The 16,256-nt window shown below is 40.0% G+C and overlaps 1 protein-coding gene across 2 annotated transcripts; it reads right to left on the bottom strand.

The window, feature by feature from the left end:
• Positions 1 to 241: 241 nt before the first annotated feature.
• On the bottom strand, positions 242 to 15,918 carry LOC138000231 (DBH-like monooxygenase protein 1). 2 transcript variants are annotated; one of them, XM_068846490.1, is made up of 14 exons: positions 15,220 to 15,917; positions 13,156 to 13,302; positions 11,062 to 11,238; positions 10,760 to 10,843; positions 9,755 to 9,940; positions 9,534 to 9,636; positions 6,903 to 7,069; positions 5,793 to 5,865; positions 4,549 to 4,634; positions 4,420 to 4,458; positions 3,801 to 3,860; positions 2,748 to 2,872; positions 1,712 to 1,841; positions 242 to 1,460 (listed from the first exon to the last, which is right to left on the bottom strand). In XM_068846490.1, exons 1-14 carry the CDS (start codon positions 15,682 to 15,684, stop codon positions 1,305 to 1,307), a joined length of 1,998 nt encoding a protein of 665 aa, XP_068702591.1. In that variant the 5' UTR covers positions 15,685 to 15,917; the 3' UTR covers positions 242 to 1,304. The 2 variants fall into 2 exon arrangements, 1 of the variants encoding a protein (XP_068702591.1); XR_011123076.1 differs by lacking the exons at positions 242 to 1,460; positions 1,712 to 1,841 and having other exon boundaries at positions 2,749 to 2,872; positions 3,689 to 3,860; positions 15,220 to 15,918.
• Positions 15,919 to 16,256: the final 338 nt, after the last annotated feature.

Genomic DNA, 16,256 nt, shown 5'->3' with positions numbered 1-16,256 from the left:
CCTCAGGGTGGGGCTCAAGGGTTGACTGTTAAGTGTTATGGACCACATCTTTTTGCTGTTAACTGTTATATTTAACACTGAATTATTCCATGCGCGTGATGGATATAGGTAGCAAACCAAGCGCGTAGCGCTGAGTTGGCTATAATCGTCTCATATCCAACAAACGCGAGTGGAATAATTGTTTTAATAATAATAATGATAATAGCTTTTCAATAAAACACAAACAAAATTGACAACACCATTTCCAAGTATTTCAATAACTTTATTACTGATCAAAGCTCGCTGCACAGCCAACGAATCCTCCCTCACTAAGCCACCTGACACTGTAGGTCAAAGCTTGGTCGTGAAACCAGGACCGGGCCGCGCTAACCTTACATCGAATGTCTTGGCCCTGGGCGAGCCGGAACCGATACATTGTACTAATCTCAATAACATTAATGGCTTTAGACTTATTGCGACCCAAAATAAGTTCCAAGTAAAATCTACTATATTGCGAGATTAGCAATAAGTGTTTGTTACAAACCCAAGTCATTGCGAAACTGAAAGAGGAATTGAAAATGAACGAAAGCATCTCAACAAATCTCGTGACGCCCGCGTGAGGTTTGCCTGCGGAGAAAGCGTTTAATTGTTGTGCAAATTAGAAGTGACAGGCCAAAATCACCCAATCTAGGCCTCCATTTTAGAAGCGCAGCAAGTAGAGAATAAGGAAGAGAGACAACTTCAGTGGTTTCTAAGTCTTTTCCCCGCCAAGTGTGGCCCGCTCAACTCTGGGTGGTGTTTGTCCTGGGAGCAAGGTTAGATAAACAAAGATTAATTCCTAATTAGCTCTGAATTTAGGGTATACTTAATTAAGAAGATGGAAAATTTGATATGGATTTTAGGAAATGGTCACCTAACCACGTGACATCACACCGCTATGTTAAACAATTTTTGCTAATGCTTCATTATCACTTGGCAACAAACAGTATTAAACACTGCAAAAAGTAGATTGCCAAATCTACAAAGCTAAACGTTTTAAAATCAAACTTTAGACCTAATAAATTAATTAGAAATTAACGAGAATCGTTAATTTAGAGAGGAGATCATGTTGAGGAGGAAAGTCAGCAGTAAAATGCGAGTCGCCATGATTTTTAATCTCTCTTTCTTGGTGCCTGACTTGGCAAAATCTACTGGCTCGGTCTAAAGTACTAAAACGCTCATCAACCAAGCTGGCGGCATAGCATCGCAGGATTATTCATGCATCGCTTGCCCTCTCAGGTACGCAGGCTAGAACAGCTAGTGTAATGTAAAGTAGTGGGTTTTGTTCAGTGAACGAAAGTAATCAAGGAAAAAACTGCGATCAATACTCCTAAGGATCCAGGGACAACGCCGCGGGTAGCCATGGAAACAATGTCGCAGCTAGGTTTTGGTTTATAAGGTGTCTTGATTAACGGTTTTTGCGTTTCTTTATAGCCAAGACCCTGCAACATAACAAAGTTGAATTAGTCACAGTCGGAAGAATAACTCAATAACGAAACTATGGAGGGTGAATGGTGAAATGCCCTCGTGATACGACCGCGTAAGACAACAGCAGCACTTTTAAATAACTCTTCAGTGTTTTACAATACTTTATCTTAACATCTTCCCTCAACTTATCCGAAACTGAACGACACACTATTTCTTTTAATTTTGAAACAGTCTTAGGGGAATTACAAAGGGATGTAACAATTACCGGTAGGGCTATGTCAGCACGAGCGAGACATCTTGCGTAGATTTCATTGGTATCACGGTAGGCTTCTCTCAGTCCTTGATTTACTTCTTTAGTCCAAAAGGACGGCTTGCGCAGCAATGAATAGTTTTGCCTGTAAGAAAATCAGTTCCATGAACATCTCCCCTCAGTAATGATTCAGGTTGGCAGATGGTTCAGCCACGCGGGAAATCGCACAAAACAAACAAGGTCTTGAAATAAGCCAAGAAAATGTACTTCCTTCGAAATTACATTTGCGAATGATTACACCCCCTATTTCAAGCACATTTGAGGGGAACATGATAGAGAGGTGGTTAGCGAAACGCATTACTGGTAGCCAAAGCTGTGGGCACCGTCTTATACAATTCTTGTTCATAGAATCTGTGGGAAGTTTAAGAACCCACACTCCATTGGAAAGGAGTATAGGCATGAAGTTTCCAGATTTGTGGTATATCAATGCGTTAGTCCTGTTCCGGGACTCCCTCTTACCCCGCCCTGAAAATGGGCCTGGAGATTTTTGTTTAAGAGGTTAAACAAGATATGTTCAAAAAAACCATATCTCAGTGCGCGGCCATGCACTCTTTTAACTCCTTAAGCCCATTTTCAGGGCGGGGTAAGAGGGAGTCCCGGAACAGGACTATCAATGCGTGCGTATGGTCTGGCTGGATTAGCTGAAAGGGATTTGGAGCTAATGGAAGCACAAAAACAAACAGCTAAAAGTCAAAACATATTGCTTTCTTTGGGCAAAACTGTAAACCAACATAGCGAGGGGTAAAACGGGTATTTGGCAGTAAAATGAGTTAATAAGGCGATCCACCCACCAATGAAAATGAAACTGTTCATTTGGACATTTAGTCTCCAGCATTTATATCTCGTACCCAGATCCCACTGCTGATCACATACTGCCGGTTTGGAAATGTAAGATCTCCCTTCTACCTGACCGTGGGAGATCTGGGTACAAGGAACTAAAAAAACCGTAATGAACTAGAAAAAGCGGAATGACTTGAATTAAAGTAATTACTTGACATATTCATCATTCCATTTTTGCCATGCTGGTTTTTCCCATGAAACGCATCTGCTGAAGTTCACTTTCGGGTAGTATACGAGAAAAGACAAGCACATTTCCTCTCTTGTACTGATGCCTCCCTAAACAAAATGATTCACTGAATTAATAAATATTAACAGGAACCCATTACCCGGAGCTTCTATACGTATTGTAACCTTGAGTCAACTCTTTCCCGAATCTTTTTTTTTTTAGAACTACTATATTTTGACGATGTGACGTATGTGACCGAGGACAAACGTGAAGTGATTCACATACGTCACATACGTATATGATGTGATAAATGACTGACGCTCGGTCTTTCATGCTTGGCTATTGTGAAAAAACCCACTAAGGCCCTCCTGGAAGGTGCATCTAAAAACGAAAAAGATAAGGGAAAGGTTTGAGTCAAATGGTTAATATGGAAGATGAAAAAATGAATAAATAATCTGTCGAATAATAAACAATTAGGAATTTGTCACAATAAAATAGTGGATCGCGACGTTTTGACGACTTAAAGTTCACTGTTGCTTTCATCAGGCGAAAATTAGTGTCAAATGGCTATTCAGTAACACAGCATGTGGCGATTGGTGCGTTTCGATCTTCGATTGGGACGCAATATTAACCTCTTCCCAGAACGGATAGTGCCCATTTACTGTGCTGAGAAGAGATGAATAACTCAGTCGACCGGGCGACCAGGCGACTCCCTACGACGAGGCGACGTGTGTGAGAGAGAGAGAGAGAGAGGGAGAGAGAGAAAGAGAGTAAGCATGCGCATTTCTGCGGCTAATCCGTGCGTAGTTTTAGTCTTCTCTTGGTGACTGCGGAGTAAGCAGTGATTTAGACATGCTAATTCTTATTGAAAGAACAGGATCACTTAAGTTTCGTGGACTTAAATTCTAGACAGTTTAGGGACTTACGGCAATCACACCAGCAGAGCCAATCCAATGCCACAGTTCGCCAAAGAACAAATCACTACTTGAAAAAGACAGTGATTGATCGATTTTCACTTTTATTAGTTGTAGCACTCACGTTTGTCACCCAATTCCTATCTTGGGTATCGTAGATGCATTTAGTGATCAAGGAGTCTCCCTGTAAAAGAGCATTAAGAAAAAATCATGTATACTACGAGTTTGCCAACAATCCATTCCTTCCTTCGAGGCACCGTGGAACTGTAGGCCCAAGAGATTCGAACCGCTACGGGTAACCGAAACCCCTGTTTTTGAGGCACTGGGTTGTTGCTTGTAATTCGGCACTTCTAAACTGAAACGCAGACCAACAAAGCTTTCCTACTAACATTCCTTTAAACATGTACCCTTTGTGTTAGTACCACACCATAGACTATAAATCTTAAGTTCATTACGTATTTATGACTAAAGAGTGGTGATATGGCTTCTACAGTCAGAGGGCAAGATAACCCTATTTTGCGGGATGTAATTAACTTGTCAATCGAGCGGTCAAGAAAGACCAAGCTAAATTTAAACCTACCCCCTTTAAACCTGCAGGAGGCAGTGTGGCCCAGTGGTTAGGGCGCTTGCCTTGAGATCCGGAGAACCCGGGTTCAAGACCCGCTCTGGCCACTCGTTGAATTTGATAATTAAATGGATGTTGCCTTTATTGCAGTAATTCGTAGGACGAGAAAGTATCTCACCGGAGCGATGTGAATTTCTTTATCCAGTAAGTGATATTCCTGCGAAGGGAATAAATAAAAACGCAGATTAGAGAGGTGTATATTAAATGATTATGTTCGAGAAACTTTTCTGAGGGCTTACTAATTTACCTGAAAGTTGAAATCGTAATGCTCGTCTCTTGCTATCTCAGGAAGTTCCAGTCCATTTCTAATATGCCGCAATATGACTTTGCGGCCTGAAAAAATATAAGACCTTTCATCGTGCATGATACTTTAAGTATTTACTGGAGAGAAAATGACAAGAACAATACCTCCCATTCAGTTCTTAACTTAAATCCCTCATGGTAAATTTCTCTACTTGAAAATGGAGCAAACATCACACGAAATAAGTTATTTTACTATGTTCGTAGGAGGCTTAAGATGTCCCTAAAAGAAGTGCTCTGATGTTAAAAATCGCACCAGTGTTTAACTGTCCCAGCATTTGTTTGTTTAAAGTGTCCCTTAGAGGCGGTGCCCTTAACTTAGAAATGAATAGATGTCCCAATTAGTTCACCATACAGAGTTGTTAGTGTTGTTTATGATGTTCTTCATCTTTCTCTTCTTCGTATGATTATTGCCTGCTATTTTCCCCGCTAAGGGTGATAAGTCATTGTCGTAAACACACACACACAAAGCAAGGATCAGCGTAAAAACAGAAGCACTAACTGACTCTGAGGGTATGGAAAACATGATCAAGCGTCTGCTGAAAGAGATGTTATATTGTTGATCCCGGTGAGTGCAATCAGGAAGAGATTTATATATCGATGGTGACTCGGGAATACTCGGAAAATTCGACTGCCCGCAGTACGACCTCCCGATTACTAGTTCGGATCGCATGCTCTACCATTCAACCTCGTCCCCAGGGCGCTTTACCTAAAGCCAGGGACGAGGTTGTCCACCATTGTGTCTCCTATAGCAAAATGCACTCAGATTTTTCTCCAGTATCCTCAATCAAATGTATATATTTTTTGGTTTGGGTCAACTGTATTCCCGCTTACTAGATAACTAGTGTGAGCGCAATTTGAACCCGGATTAGTCAACATTAAGCCACACCATCTTAAATCGTTCACATCGTCTTCCGTCATATCCTAAAAAATAAAATAATTACATCTTGGCTCCTTTAGCTGTAGAGTGTTTCCACATGACGTCACAGCGGCCATGTTGGAGGAGTGAAACAAAGAAACAGCGGCCATGTTGTAGGAGTGAAATGTTCTTTTGGGAATTGAACTCCATTTTTATGCAAATTCTTCCTTTTGTTTTAGTATGCAAATATTCCTGCTGGTCACATGACCGAAAACATTCTATAATTGACCAGAAAAGAAATTTAAGCTACTGCCGCTGAAGGTGATATTTACCAGCCAGGTGGGTATGTAGTCCTGAAGCTATTACACTGATTCCTCCTTCTGGTAGCTTGGAATTTCTGAGGCCCTTTAAAAATAAAGAAAGAGAATTCAAACCCAGATCCTCAACGACTTTCGGACCGTCAGCGAGGTGTTCCAATAGGGAAGCCAACGTGCTCGGAAAAATAGAACTCCTAAAAAAGGACCGTATTCTTGAGGAATTCAAAATTGGGTTTAAAAGCTATGATTTGGTTTTGCAAGTACGGTTTGAAAGGTCTGAAAGGACTTTACTAGCGAAAACTGGGCTATGCTGGCAATTCAATTGAATAAAGGCTCAAAATATTTATATACCTAACTGGTATGTTAAAGAAGCCACGTTCTCAAAAAAAAAAAAAAACTTGTGGGACTTCTAAAGTGCAGAGAGGAAGAAGTGGAGGAAGAAAAAAAGCATAGTAGAAGGGATTGATTACTTGACGTTCTTTTAAAAAGAGAGATAACTGACTTTTTTGGTTGCGAAAGGTAGTTGTGGCGGTCCTGTGAGGAAAATTTGAACAGAGAAAAGAAGATCTGGCGTTGAAGCAGCATGAGATGAATATGGTGGTGGAGGTCATGATGAAGTTGATTATAATATGAAGCAAGAAAGGATGAGGTAAGATAAGGGATCAGTCCCATATACATAACCCGTTTCCAATTTTAAATTTTTAAATCTAATGCAGCTATTTTTAGAGAAGCACCTGATTGGTCAGTTGTAATGACGTAATGAATAAACACAACTTATTTACGTAAGGGATGTGATGATGACGATTAAGATGTTGAAAAAGATTAAGATAATGATGACAATAACAATATTGATGATGATGACGTCGATGAAGCAGATTATGATGTTGTTAGACTGTAAAGAAGACGGCTATGACGATGATACCCTGATGATGCATAATAAATGTGTTGTTTGTATCATCTTTGTTTGCAAAACAGCCATGTTCTTGCTGTCCTAAAGTTTCAAAGGTGACAATATTGGGGCCCGAGATGTGTGAGGGTGCATCTTGGATCTAAGGCTACTTGCACTTCTGTGGTCGAACATTCGCTTCTCTAAACTATAAGGGGTTTGAAATTTAAACAACAGACCTCTTTGGTGCATTCTTCACTACAGAAACCATTAAATTCCCAGCTCTTCTCTTTTGGAGGGATCATCATACTTCGATCAACAGCGGCTCCAACATACAGCATTCCAGCATCATACTTTCTGAGTCGTTTAGTGTAGTAAAGCCTGAGTCCAGAACTGTCAATCATTCCTTTAAGAGCAATCGAAAAACTGATCAAGGCCGCTTTCAGCCTTGGTAACGTAGAAGGATGCGGCATTCGTGGAAATCCCATTCAGTAAAAATCTCAAGTACGCGTGAGACAAAAATTAGTACTAAAGGACGAAAACGTTTCAACTTTTTTATAGGAATTGTCACAGCTAGTTATGAAGGGGTGATAACACTAGCCAATCTCAGACGTTTCAGATATTTCCATGGCTCGCCCGACATACGGATGTTTCGTCCCTGCCATGGGACTGGCATCGTCAGAGACCTTTCGGTATGGCCATCTCGTCAAACATTGCTTCAAAGTCCCGCTAGCATTGAAATCATGATGATGGTCGCAATCTAACCACCTTATATCTCATAAGGTAAAGGTAAAGTGTCTGTTACGAGCCTGAAAGCCCATTAAGGCCGGCGCTTATCTCCGGTTTCCGTAGCATGAAGCGACTAGGAGTATTTATGCTCCCCTCTGGTTGGGATGCTAGTCCATCGCAGGGTTACCCCCAGCATTACGCCGGTACCCATTTATACACCTGGGTGGAGAGAAGCACCGTGAGAGTAAAGTGTCTTGCCCAAGAACACAACACAATGTCCCCGGCCAGGCCCCGAACCCAGACAACTCGATCCGGAGTCGAGCACACTAACCATGAGGCCACTGCGCCTCTCATAAGGATTCCCGATTAAATAACATTGACAAAAGTACGTATGGAGGAAACAAACTTAAGTCAAGCAAGCCACGAAATTATACATTGACGTATACAGTTACTTCACAATTTCATCCGCTTAAGAACTGTGCAACCGGGTACAGATGTTACGGTGTCAACCTCAATTGCATGGTCCAATTAGCCAAGCAAAGAAATTGAGACTCTTTGCATTATTCGAAGAACAGTTAGAGGGTATTTACTATAGCTGCCCATATGTAGCAATATTTAATCCTCCTTGAAAGAGGTTAATTTAAACCGACTTAGCTATGAATTTATACATTAAAAACAAATCTCTTTCTTTAAACCTATTTGATTTAATTTTTTACCTGTAAATTTAAACCTTCCCTCCTCCCGAGGCTTGTTGCCACGTCCATTTTGGCGTACGATGTATTCAAATGTTGTTATTAGGGACTGTGCAATAATTATCAGGAAGGGGGGGTCCTAAAATGAGCTTCACCAAAGGAAAAATTAGATAGGTCCCCCCCTCCAGCAGCGTCAAGATTACCTGTGAACCCCCCCCCCCTCCTCACGTTCTCTCAAAATTATGATGTGCCCCCCCCCCCCCCCTCTCTAACCCGTACCTTTAGATATTGAAAAACTTGAGAACAGATACCAATATCTTTTATCCGACAACCCTGCTTGTGCAGGAAGGTTTCTCCGAGAGGATTATAAGCCAGCTCCCCATGATGACAGCAACATCAGACGTTGCAAACAAGAGGCAAATGATATCCAGGACAAGCTTAATGCTGTCGTAACCAAGTTAGAAAAACACTGAAGACTGGCCTCAGCTGTTTACACAATTTTAATGCTGAACAACGTCATTCAATAAAGTCTCAAGTCGGTTTAAACGCTCTGCATCTTATAGAAGACCTGGATAGGGTGATGGCTAAATATAAAGCGACATTTCCTATTGGTGCCAAATCTAAAGCATCCAAATCAAGAAAAAAGAAGGAACAGAAGAAAAAAAGGGAGAAGAAGAGGATTGCTGCCTCAGAAAGCCGTAGGACCCGAACCTGTATAATTTTTCGGTCTTTGGGAGGTGAACCCATTGATGACAACTATGAAACAGAAGTATGTGGCATTCCTCAGCTAGAAACTGTAGACCTAGAAACCCTCTCGCTGTTTAAATCAAGAACAGACCTGTCATGTCTGCGGGACCTCTTAAATGCCAAATGTTTTATTAGCAAAGCTCACAACGTGGTTTGTGACTTCTGTGCATGAGCGATTGTTTCAATCTATCATATGTTGACATTCTAAATAAGTTAAAGCATGTGTTTATGTTGATGCAATATTTAGACATTATGGATAGTCAAAGGCGTGGCATCTGTCTATTTGGAAAATGTTTATTTATTCGTTATCGAATTTGTGAAATTTAATTAAGACCCCCCCTCAACTTACTTGAGAAATCTAATGTAGAGCCCCCCCCCCTCCTTTCCATTATTTTAACTTAAGGCGCCCCCCCCCCCCCTCTGGTTTTAGGGCCCCCCCTCCTGATAATTATTGCACAGTCCCTTATGCTTGCTGGCTTGGAAACTTCCACTCAGCCCTACAGGCAAACGGGATTTCTGGTCTGTTTCTGCTGGGAGTGCGGAACAAATAAAAAGTTCCCTGCAAGTAGAGAAATTTCTACAAAAATGCGAATTTTTGGTTTATATTATGGCCATGATATATTTTTATGAATTTTGAAAAAAATGGCTCATTGGGTATCCCTGAATACAGACACCGCAAGAAAACCTTTCTATGGTCCATACCTTCTCTTTCCTGAGGGTTATCATAATGTACCTCCAGAATAACGACTTTCGGACTGTCAGGTGTTCCAATAGGGAAACCAACGTGCTTGGGAAAATAGAACTCCTGAAAAAGGACCGTATTCTTGAGGAATTCAAAATTCAACTGGCTGGGATTAGGTTTAAAAGCTTTGATTTGGTTTTGCGATAGCCAGTAATAGAAAACTACATAGTGCAACATATACCTTCCCTCCAACGGCCCAAGCAAAAATTGTTGATGATCCAGAGCATTGCCTAAGAGGAGGAGGCATGTTGGAACTGTAACAACGGCCTGTGTAGTTTAAATGGTGTTCTGGGACATCATCTCTGCATTGGTATAACAGCATATGATGAACTACACCTTCATGGCCCGCCTGGATGACCGGGTCAATCTGAAAGAAGGTGTTAGAACGAATTAAGGACGGTGCCTACTAATTCAAAGGTATTTTTGCGAGGTTTACTGAATGGGCGGGAAAAGCAGATCTTAACAAGTGTTATTGAAATCCAAAAAGAAAATTGGCGGTAACCACGCATTTTTCGAAGATAATTAATCAACAATATTTTTAAAAAGCTTTAAATTACAAAGCAATGTATGGCGTTCTTTTCCAAATTGAAGCTTAATTATTTCTGAAAAATGCGTGGTTAGCCCCAATTTTCTTTTTGTATACCAAGAGTACTTGCTAAGTTCTGCTTTCTCCGCATAAATTTAAACCGCGCAAAAATATCCCTGCATTAGTAAGCAATACCGATAGGAAATCCGAGTATCTGGAGATGCGCAGAACGTATGCGCAATAACAATAGTAGGCACCGTCCTTAAGAGACAAGGAAATGACAACTAATTAGCAAGGCCACTCATTCTTAAATGAGGGAATGTATTTGCGATATTTGAAAGTGAGCACCAAAAAGCCATCCCCTCTAGGGTATGCAAGAGCACTCACCCCTGCATTGAGAAATTTTCTTTTGAGAGATAAAAGTAAATCCTGTGCGATTTTTTATATTTTTTGCTTAAAATGGGAAGAGAGAAATCTCCACTTTATGTTTCTTCTTCTGTTTCTAGTGGGAACCAAAACGAACTCGATTTCAATCGGGGGCAATAAGTTCCAGTTCGCAGGCTCAAAAAGAGCGGATTTTTTAGCGAATTGTGTTAGACAAGACGGCATCATTTTGGGAACCTTCAATGATGTCAATATTGCGAGGGTCGAGAATTGTACCTGTACGATGTGATGTGCTTCATTCAGTTTGGGTATTTCAAATGCCACACACATGTAACTGGTTTCATCTCCTGGGACAGCAGTCTGAAAAGTAAATAGATGATTCGAGTTTAAGCGAAGTAATAAATTTAATAAGAGTGAATGTTGAAAGACCAGAGCAGTCTCATTGGACCAACTCGTTCCCATGCCTTTCTTCCCAATTTGAGACTAAATTACTAGTTTTTTGTCACCGCGCGGGGCCATAATTTATATCAATTTTTAAATGATGATATGATAATGAAGACAGCTATTGGATAAGTTACCTTGTTGTGTCTTATGTCGAAGTATTTAGCATCAGGTGGCAAAATAGAGTCCTTTTTGGCACTGTTTAGCAAGAGTACACTTCTTGGACCTCGGTTTGCAGGGCTGTGCCTTGGAATGGAGCTTTCTGACGAGGGATCGTCAGGGTGATAAGCGTAGATAACTTTTGTTGTTCCTGACTGCAAGATTATTACGACAAAATCAATAAGACGGGCACAACGTGGTTTCAAAATTTATCGAGTAAGTAAAATCGTCATGGTTGCAAATGGTGTAAAATATAACACAAATTGCAGTTATAAACATTTTGAAGTAATGCATTTATAGACCTCGCTAAACAGCGGGAACACACATCAGCTATTGCGGATCACATCTAAGCCACTGGACATTATATAAAGTGGGATCATTTTGAAATTCTTGCATCAGCTGAGGCAAAAGTGATTACCACTGAAAAATAAAAGAAAAATTGTTTATACAAGAACTGAAACCAGATCTTAATGCTAATCTTACTAGTCACAGTGACCAGCTGTCACTTTATTAACAAGTAACTTTTTACTTTGTTTTCGTTCTAGAACGCAAACCTCTCTCTATTTGTATTTGCATGTAAAAGTTTTCTTTTAAATATAAACGGTTACTTTTGAAAGTGTTTGTTGAAACATACGAAACGCCAAGTCTATAAAATGCATTTTTTCAAAATGTTTATAACTGCTATTTGTGTTATATTTGACCATATCTCAAATCAATCTTTGATCCAGCGTCGAAAACATTGAATTGGTTTGCAATGTTTATTAGTTGCTTTAGTTTTCAACAACAACAACAACAATAACTCTATTTTGTGTCAAAGTACTTTAGCATACCTGCTAATTGGAGACACGGTTACAAAGCAAAAAAAAAATACCAGTAAATACTAAATAAATATTAAATATGGTGAAATTCTAGGATATACTTGTGCAAAAATACCAATGCTATTCTATTAAGAAAAATATAGAAATCTACCGATTCTAATCTATTAAAAATACTCCTTGTCTCTACGAGCTGCAGAGAAAACAGTCAGGTGCACATTCGCTGCTGATTAAGGTCGAGAGATCCATTTGTCTTACTAATTTCTGAAACTGACTCGGGGTGCTTGCATTTCTCGTGGTGCCCCGAGGTAAATGGAATGCTTTCCGTACCGGCGTTACAGCATTAAAGCGTGGCATGACGCTTTATTGGGTGGTTTGTAGATTAAAAAGATCTGGTATATATGTGGGGCAGATGCCATGTTTAACTTTAAACATAAGAACAGCTATGTTTTGAAGTCTTTGATTATTTCAAGTCACAAGCTTAGCTTTGTTTAGAAGGTCTTCAGAGGGACTGCTTTTGTCTTCAAGTTGAAGATAGACTGCCCTTAGCCCCTTCTCTTGTAACCTTTAAAGTTTTCGTTTGTCCGAAGATCTGATAAAATACAAACTATGGAGCAATATGTCAAATGTGGTAGAATTTTAGTTTTAAATATGTGTAGCTTAGCCTTTTCTGGAATTTTTTTTTTCATTCTTAGGAGAACCATGTATTTGACATGTTCACTGAAAGACAATTCGTGATCTATTGTAACTCCTAAGAGTTTAAGACATGTCGTTTGTTTGATTTGCTCATTGTCAACCTTGAGATGGATCTTTGGTAGTTCTTGCCATTTTTTCTTAGTAATTACATGCATAGCCTGGAACTTTTCCTTGTTAGCTAGCAGTTTATTGTCGGAATGCCAATTAGCTGCAGTGCAACCTGCGCTTGATCGTTTAATGTTTTTTCTACATCACTGGCCTTGGTTCCTGATGAATACAACTGATGAACGTCGGCGTACATAGGTAGTTGGCAATATTTCATGGAAAAGAACAAGTCATTCTGGAATATGTTCCACAAGAGTGTTCCGAAGCAAGTTCCTTGGGGGCATCCCTTTTTTATCTTTTGCCATTCACTCGTAACGCTTCCCAGTTTCGCTCTTCCCAGTCGCTGTTCAATTATTTATTTCTAATTAGGCTTTTTTTTAAATCCTGTTGTGAATCAGTTTTTACTGAACTGAGCAACAACGTTATAATCTCTGACAAAACAGTCAACTACCACACCTCAATTTTAATGTCATCTGTATCGCAGGTGTCAAACTTTCTTTTAAATTTCATGATGGTCTTGCCATTGTCCTCCGACAGCGAAATCAGTTCATAATCTTGCTGTGAATCTACGTCCGGAACCATGTAACCATCAGCATGTCGATCCTGTAAGAGAGAAAATTAAACTAAACACGACGCCTATGCTTTACACCACCAACAATACATACTCTACAGATCCATAAAAATTCTTCCAGTTTAAACCAAATTTTCAGTTTAAAATGAAACAAAATTGTCCCGTTTCATGCCTCAGGCAAAACATTTGAATAAATGTTAATGAAAAAAATTCAAAGGACCAGTGACAGTATGAGTTCTTCTCGAAATGTTTGGCCGCCACTAGAGGACGGTTGGAAAGAGAAAAAAGTTGATACCAAGAGAGTGGACGATTGACGAGCTCAACCTCACTGAAACCTCTCTCTCTTTTTCCTCTCTTCATCCGTTTTGTCAACATTGAGAGAACGCTTCGGTTTTAGAACTCACAGGGGTTAGGTGAACTGTAATTGCGCGCTTTTAGCGCTTTTCAGTTCCGTAATAAGACGCCTCAACTGTATGATAAGTTGAAACACACCTACGACAAGGCGCAAAATTCAATCATTACGAAATAGGTTGGATAAAAAGTAGGCCTTGATCCTACTTTTTACAACAATTTCTCTCGCCATTGTTCATGTTGCGCACGAAAAAACACTTCGCTCTAAATTGCATTTGAGAGAATCAAAATAAATTCATTATAAACACCATGCGTGTAAGAACCTTGACATTGTTCTTTTATGAGTTTGCCAGCGTTGTTATGTGCCTATAATTTGCCAATTGAACCATGGACTGTTTCCACGGTAGCTCAAATTCTTGCCAATTGGTCTGTGCGGATACTCAATTCTGACACAGAAAGCCTTTCTATCGAGACTAATAATTTAAACGATATGCCTGCTGAGGCACAACCAAATGATTTACTTAATTGGACTGAATCGCAAACAAATGATCTGCCTCTCGGGGCAGATGTGTAATTAAGTGTGTCCACTCAAAGTCTTGATCCACCAAGGTGACTGCTTTCAGTAGATTTACTGAAAGAAATGTATTTATTTGAAGTGCGGGCTTTAGACGAAAGAGAAAAATGATCCTCTCAGTTATCTGGACAATTTAAGCAATTTCCTTTCACGGAAACAGATGAGCCCCCAAAAAATTAATTTACCCGCTCCCAACCGGCATGCGTGGCTTCATAGTTGGCAGAGCATCGCAGAGGTTATGAGTTCGAATCCCGTTTGAGCCATCTGAATTTTCAGGTGTTTATAAAAGCGAAAATTGTTTAAATTCACCAGCTAAGTGCGAGGATAATTTTAGTCTCTCTTTCGCAGTATATTTACTCTTCAAAATATTTGTATTTTTGTATTTTATAATCACAACGAACTTATAATATTACGTAATCGTGGCCCAATAACTAATATTTAGTATTTCTATGATGTTTCACTGCCTAGTATCTGCTCGCGGCATTATTATACTTACTCAAATTAAGATTTAAAACAGGCTAGGATGGCACAGTCGGTTAGTGCACGGCCTTGGTGCAAGAGGTCCTGAGTTCGATTCCCGGATCTCGCATCCTTGTTTCGACTTCTTTCCCTTCCGTGTAGCTAAGTAGCTTTAAATACCCGTAAAACGGAGCACTGATGGAGAGGGGGGAGTAAAATGAGCGCACCGTCACGGACCTCAGGTTTGTCAGTTGAATTACTGTTACGAGTTATCGACGTTAAATATGGTTGCTTTACTTTACTTTACTTTACTTTACTTTTAGGATTTTCGCTGTCCCCTAAAGAGAAAGTGTTTTGGCTTGCGAAATTTGGGCGAAAAGCACAGTACGAACAAGGCAGGGGTGATGTCGTTTATGTGGTTGAATACACCAGAGGGAAAACGGTACAGCCAAGGTGCGCCCCTCTCGGAACAAGTATATCAGACGAGATACTGTTGATCCACGGCCCCTATCAGAAAGCAGCCTTATCATATTTGTAAAAGTTGACTAAGATAACTTTCAAATACCTGAAAATAAGGCTTTCCGTCTTTCACCCAGCCAATCACAATATCTGCTCCTTGCATCTTTCCTTGTCCGCGGGAAATACCGAATCCAATCCATCCGAGTGTGTTGGCCTCGACGGTGAAGAAAATTTCTTTGGTTTTTCTGCTAACATTCCAGTACAACTTGACATTTTGGTCTTCATCGAGCGAAGCAAAGAAAGAATTCGTAAATGAAACATCAACTGCAAATGCATGGTGCGAAATAATTTCAAGAAGTAAAACGTGGAAAGCGAACGAAAACATCTTGCATGGACCACGAATCCCTTCACCTTTTGCCGTATCGTTACGTAATGTGAATGCTGCCCAATTAAAGGAACTTGTTTTGTTACTGAAGACTTCACGTTCTGCTTGAGCAGTGACAAGTGCATATTCATTATTAAGCCGCCAACAGGCGTCTTTGAAGTAACAACTGGTATATGTAAATTTCATGGACCCGCCACGAGGGCAATTCAGGGTTAATTTCAAGCGTATTTTCAAAGTCTTCTGGTCTCCTCTTTTGCTATACTAACACTCATTAACAGTGTATCTCTTTCCCAGAGTAACGACACTGTTCTTAGATATTCTCCGACCTCTAGAAATGTGATAGTTGATTATCTTTTCCTCAACCGTTAAATCTCTTCCTTCATGGGTTGGGCTTGAGCATGTGTTTGGAAAAAGGAAAAGCCTTGTCCCCTGTAAGAACAAAGTGAATTGCTTTGTACTCCCTCAGTGGTAGATATATTATAACCAATATCATGACACTGGGGTCTCGTTTCCCTTATAGTCATGATGGCTTTTGGATAAGGTTTCTTTTTCCGACAATGGCCCTTGTCTTGTGAGGAATCTTCCTCCTGGAGTAAAATGACTGCGCAATTTAATTCCATTTTTCAATTTCATTTCGTGACTGTTTTTAAATACTCTTTTTCGAAGACATAATAAATAGCCTTGCAAACTTTTAGCTTTCAGTTTTGGGCAAAGAAATCTACGTTACTGAATACATCAAAGACATATCGGTCTCATGT

Source organism: Montipora foliosa, chromosome 4 (genome assembly GCF_036669935.1).
Source record: "Montipora foliosa isolate CH-2021 chromosome 4, ASM3666993v2, whole genome shotgun sequence".
NCBI classification, from domain to species: domain Eukaryota; kingdom Metazoa; phylum Cnidaria; class Anthozoa; order Scleractinia; family Acroporidae; genus Montipora; species Montipora foliosa.
Note: the sequence above shows the minus strand (reverse complement) of the source record. Positions and strands in the feature narration are given on the sequence as shown.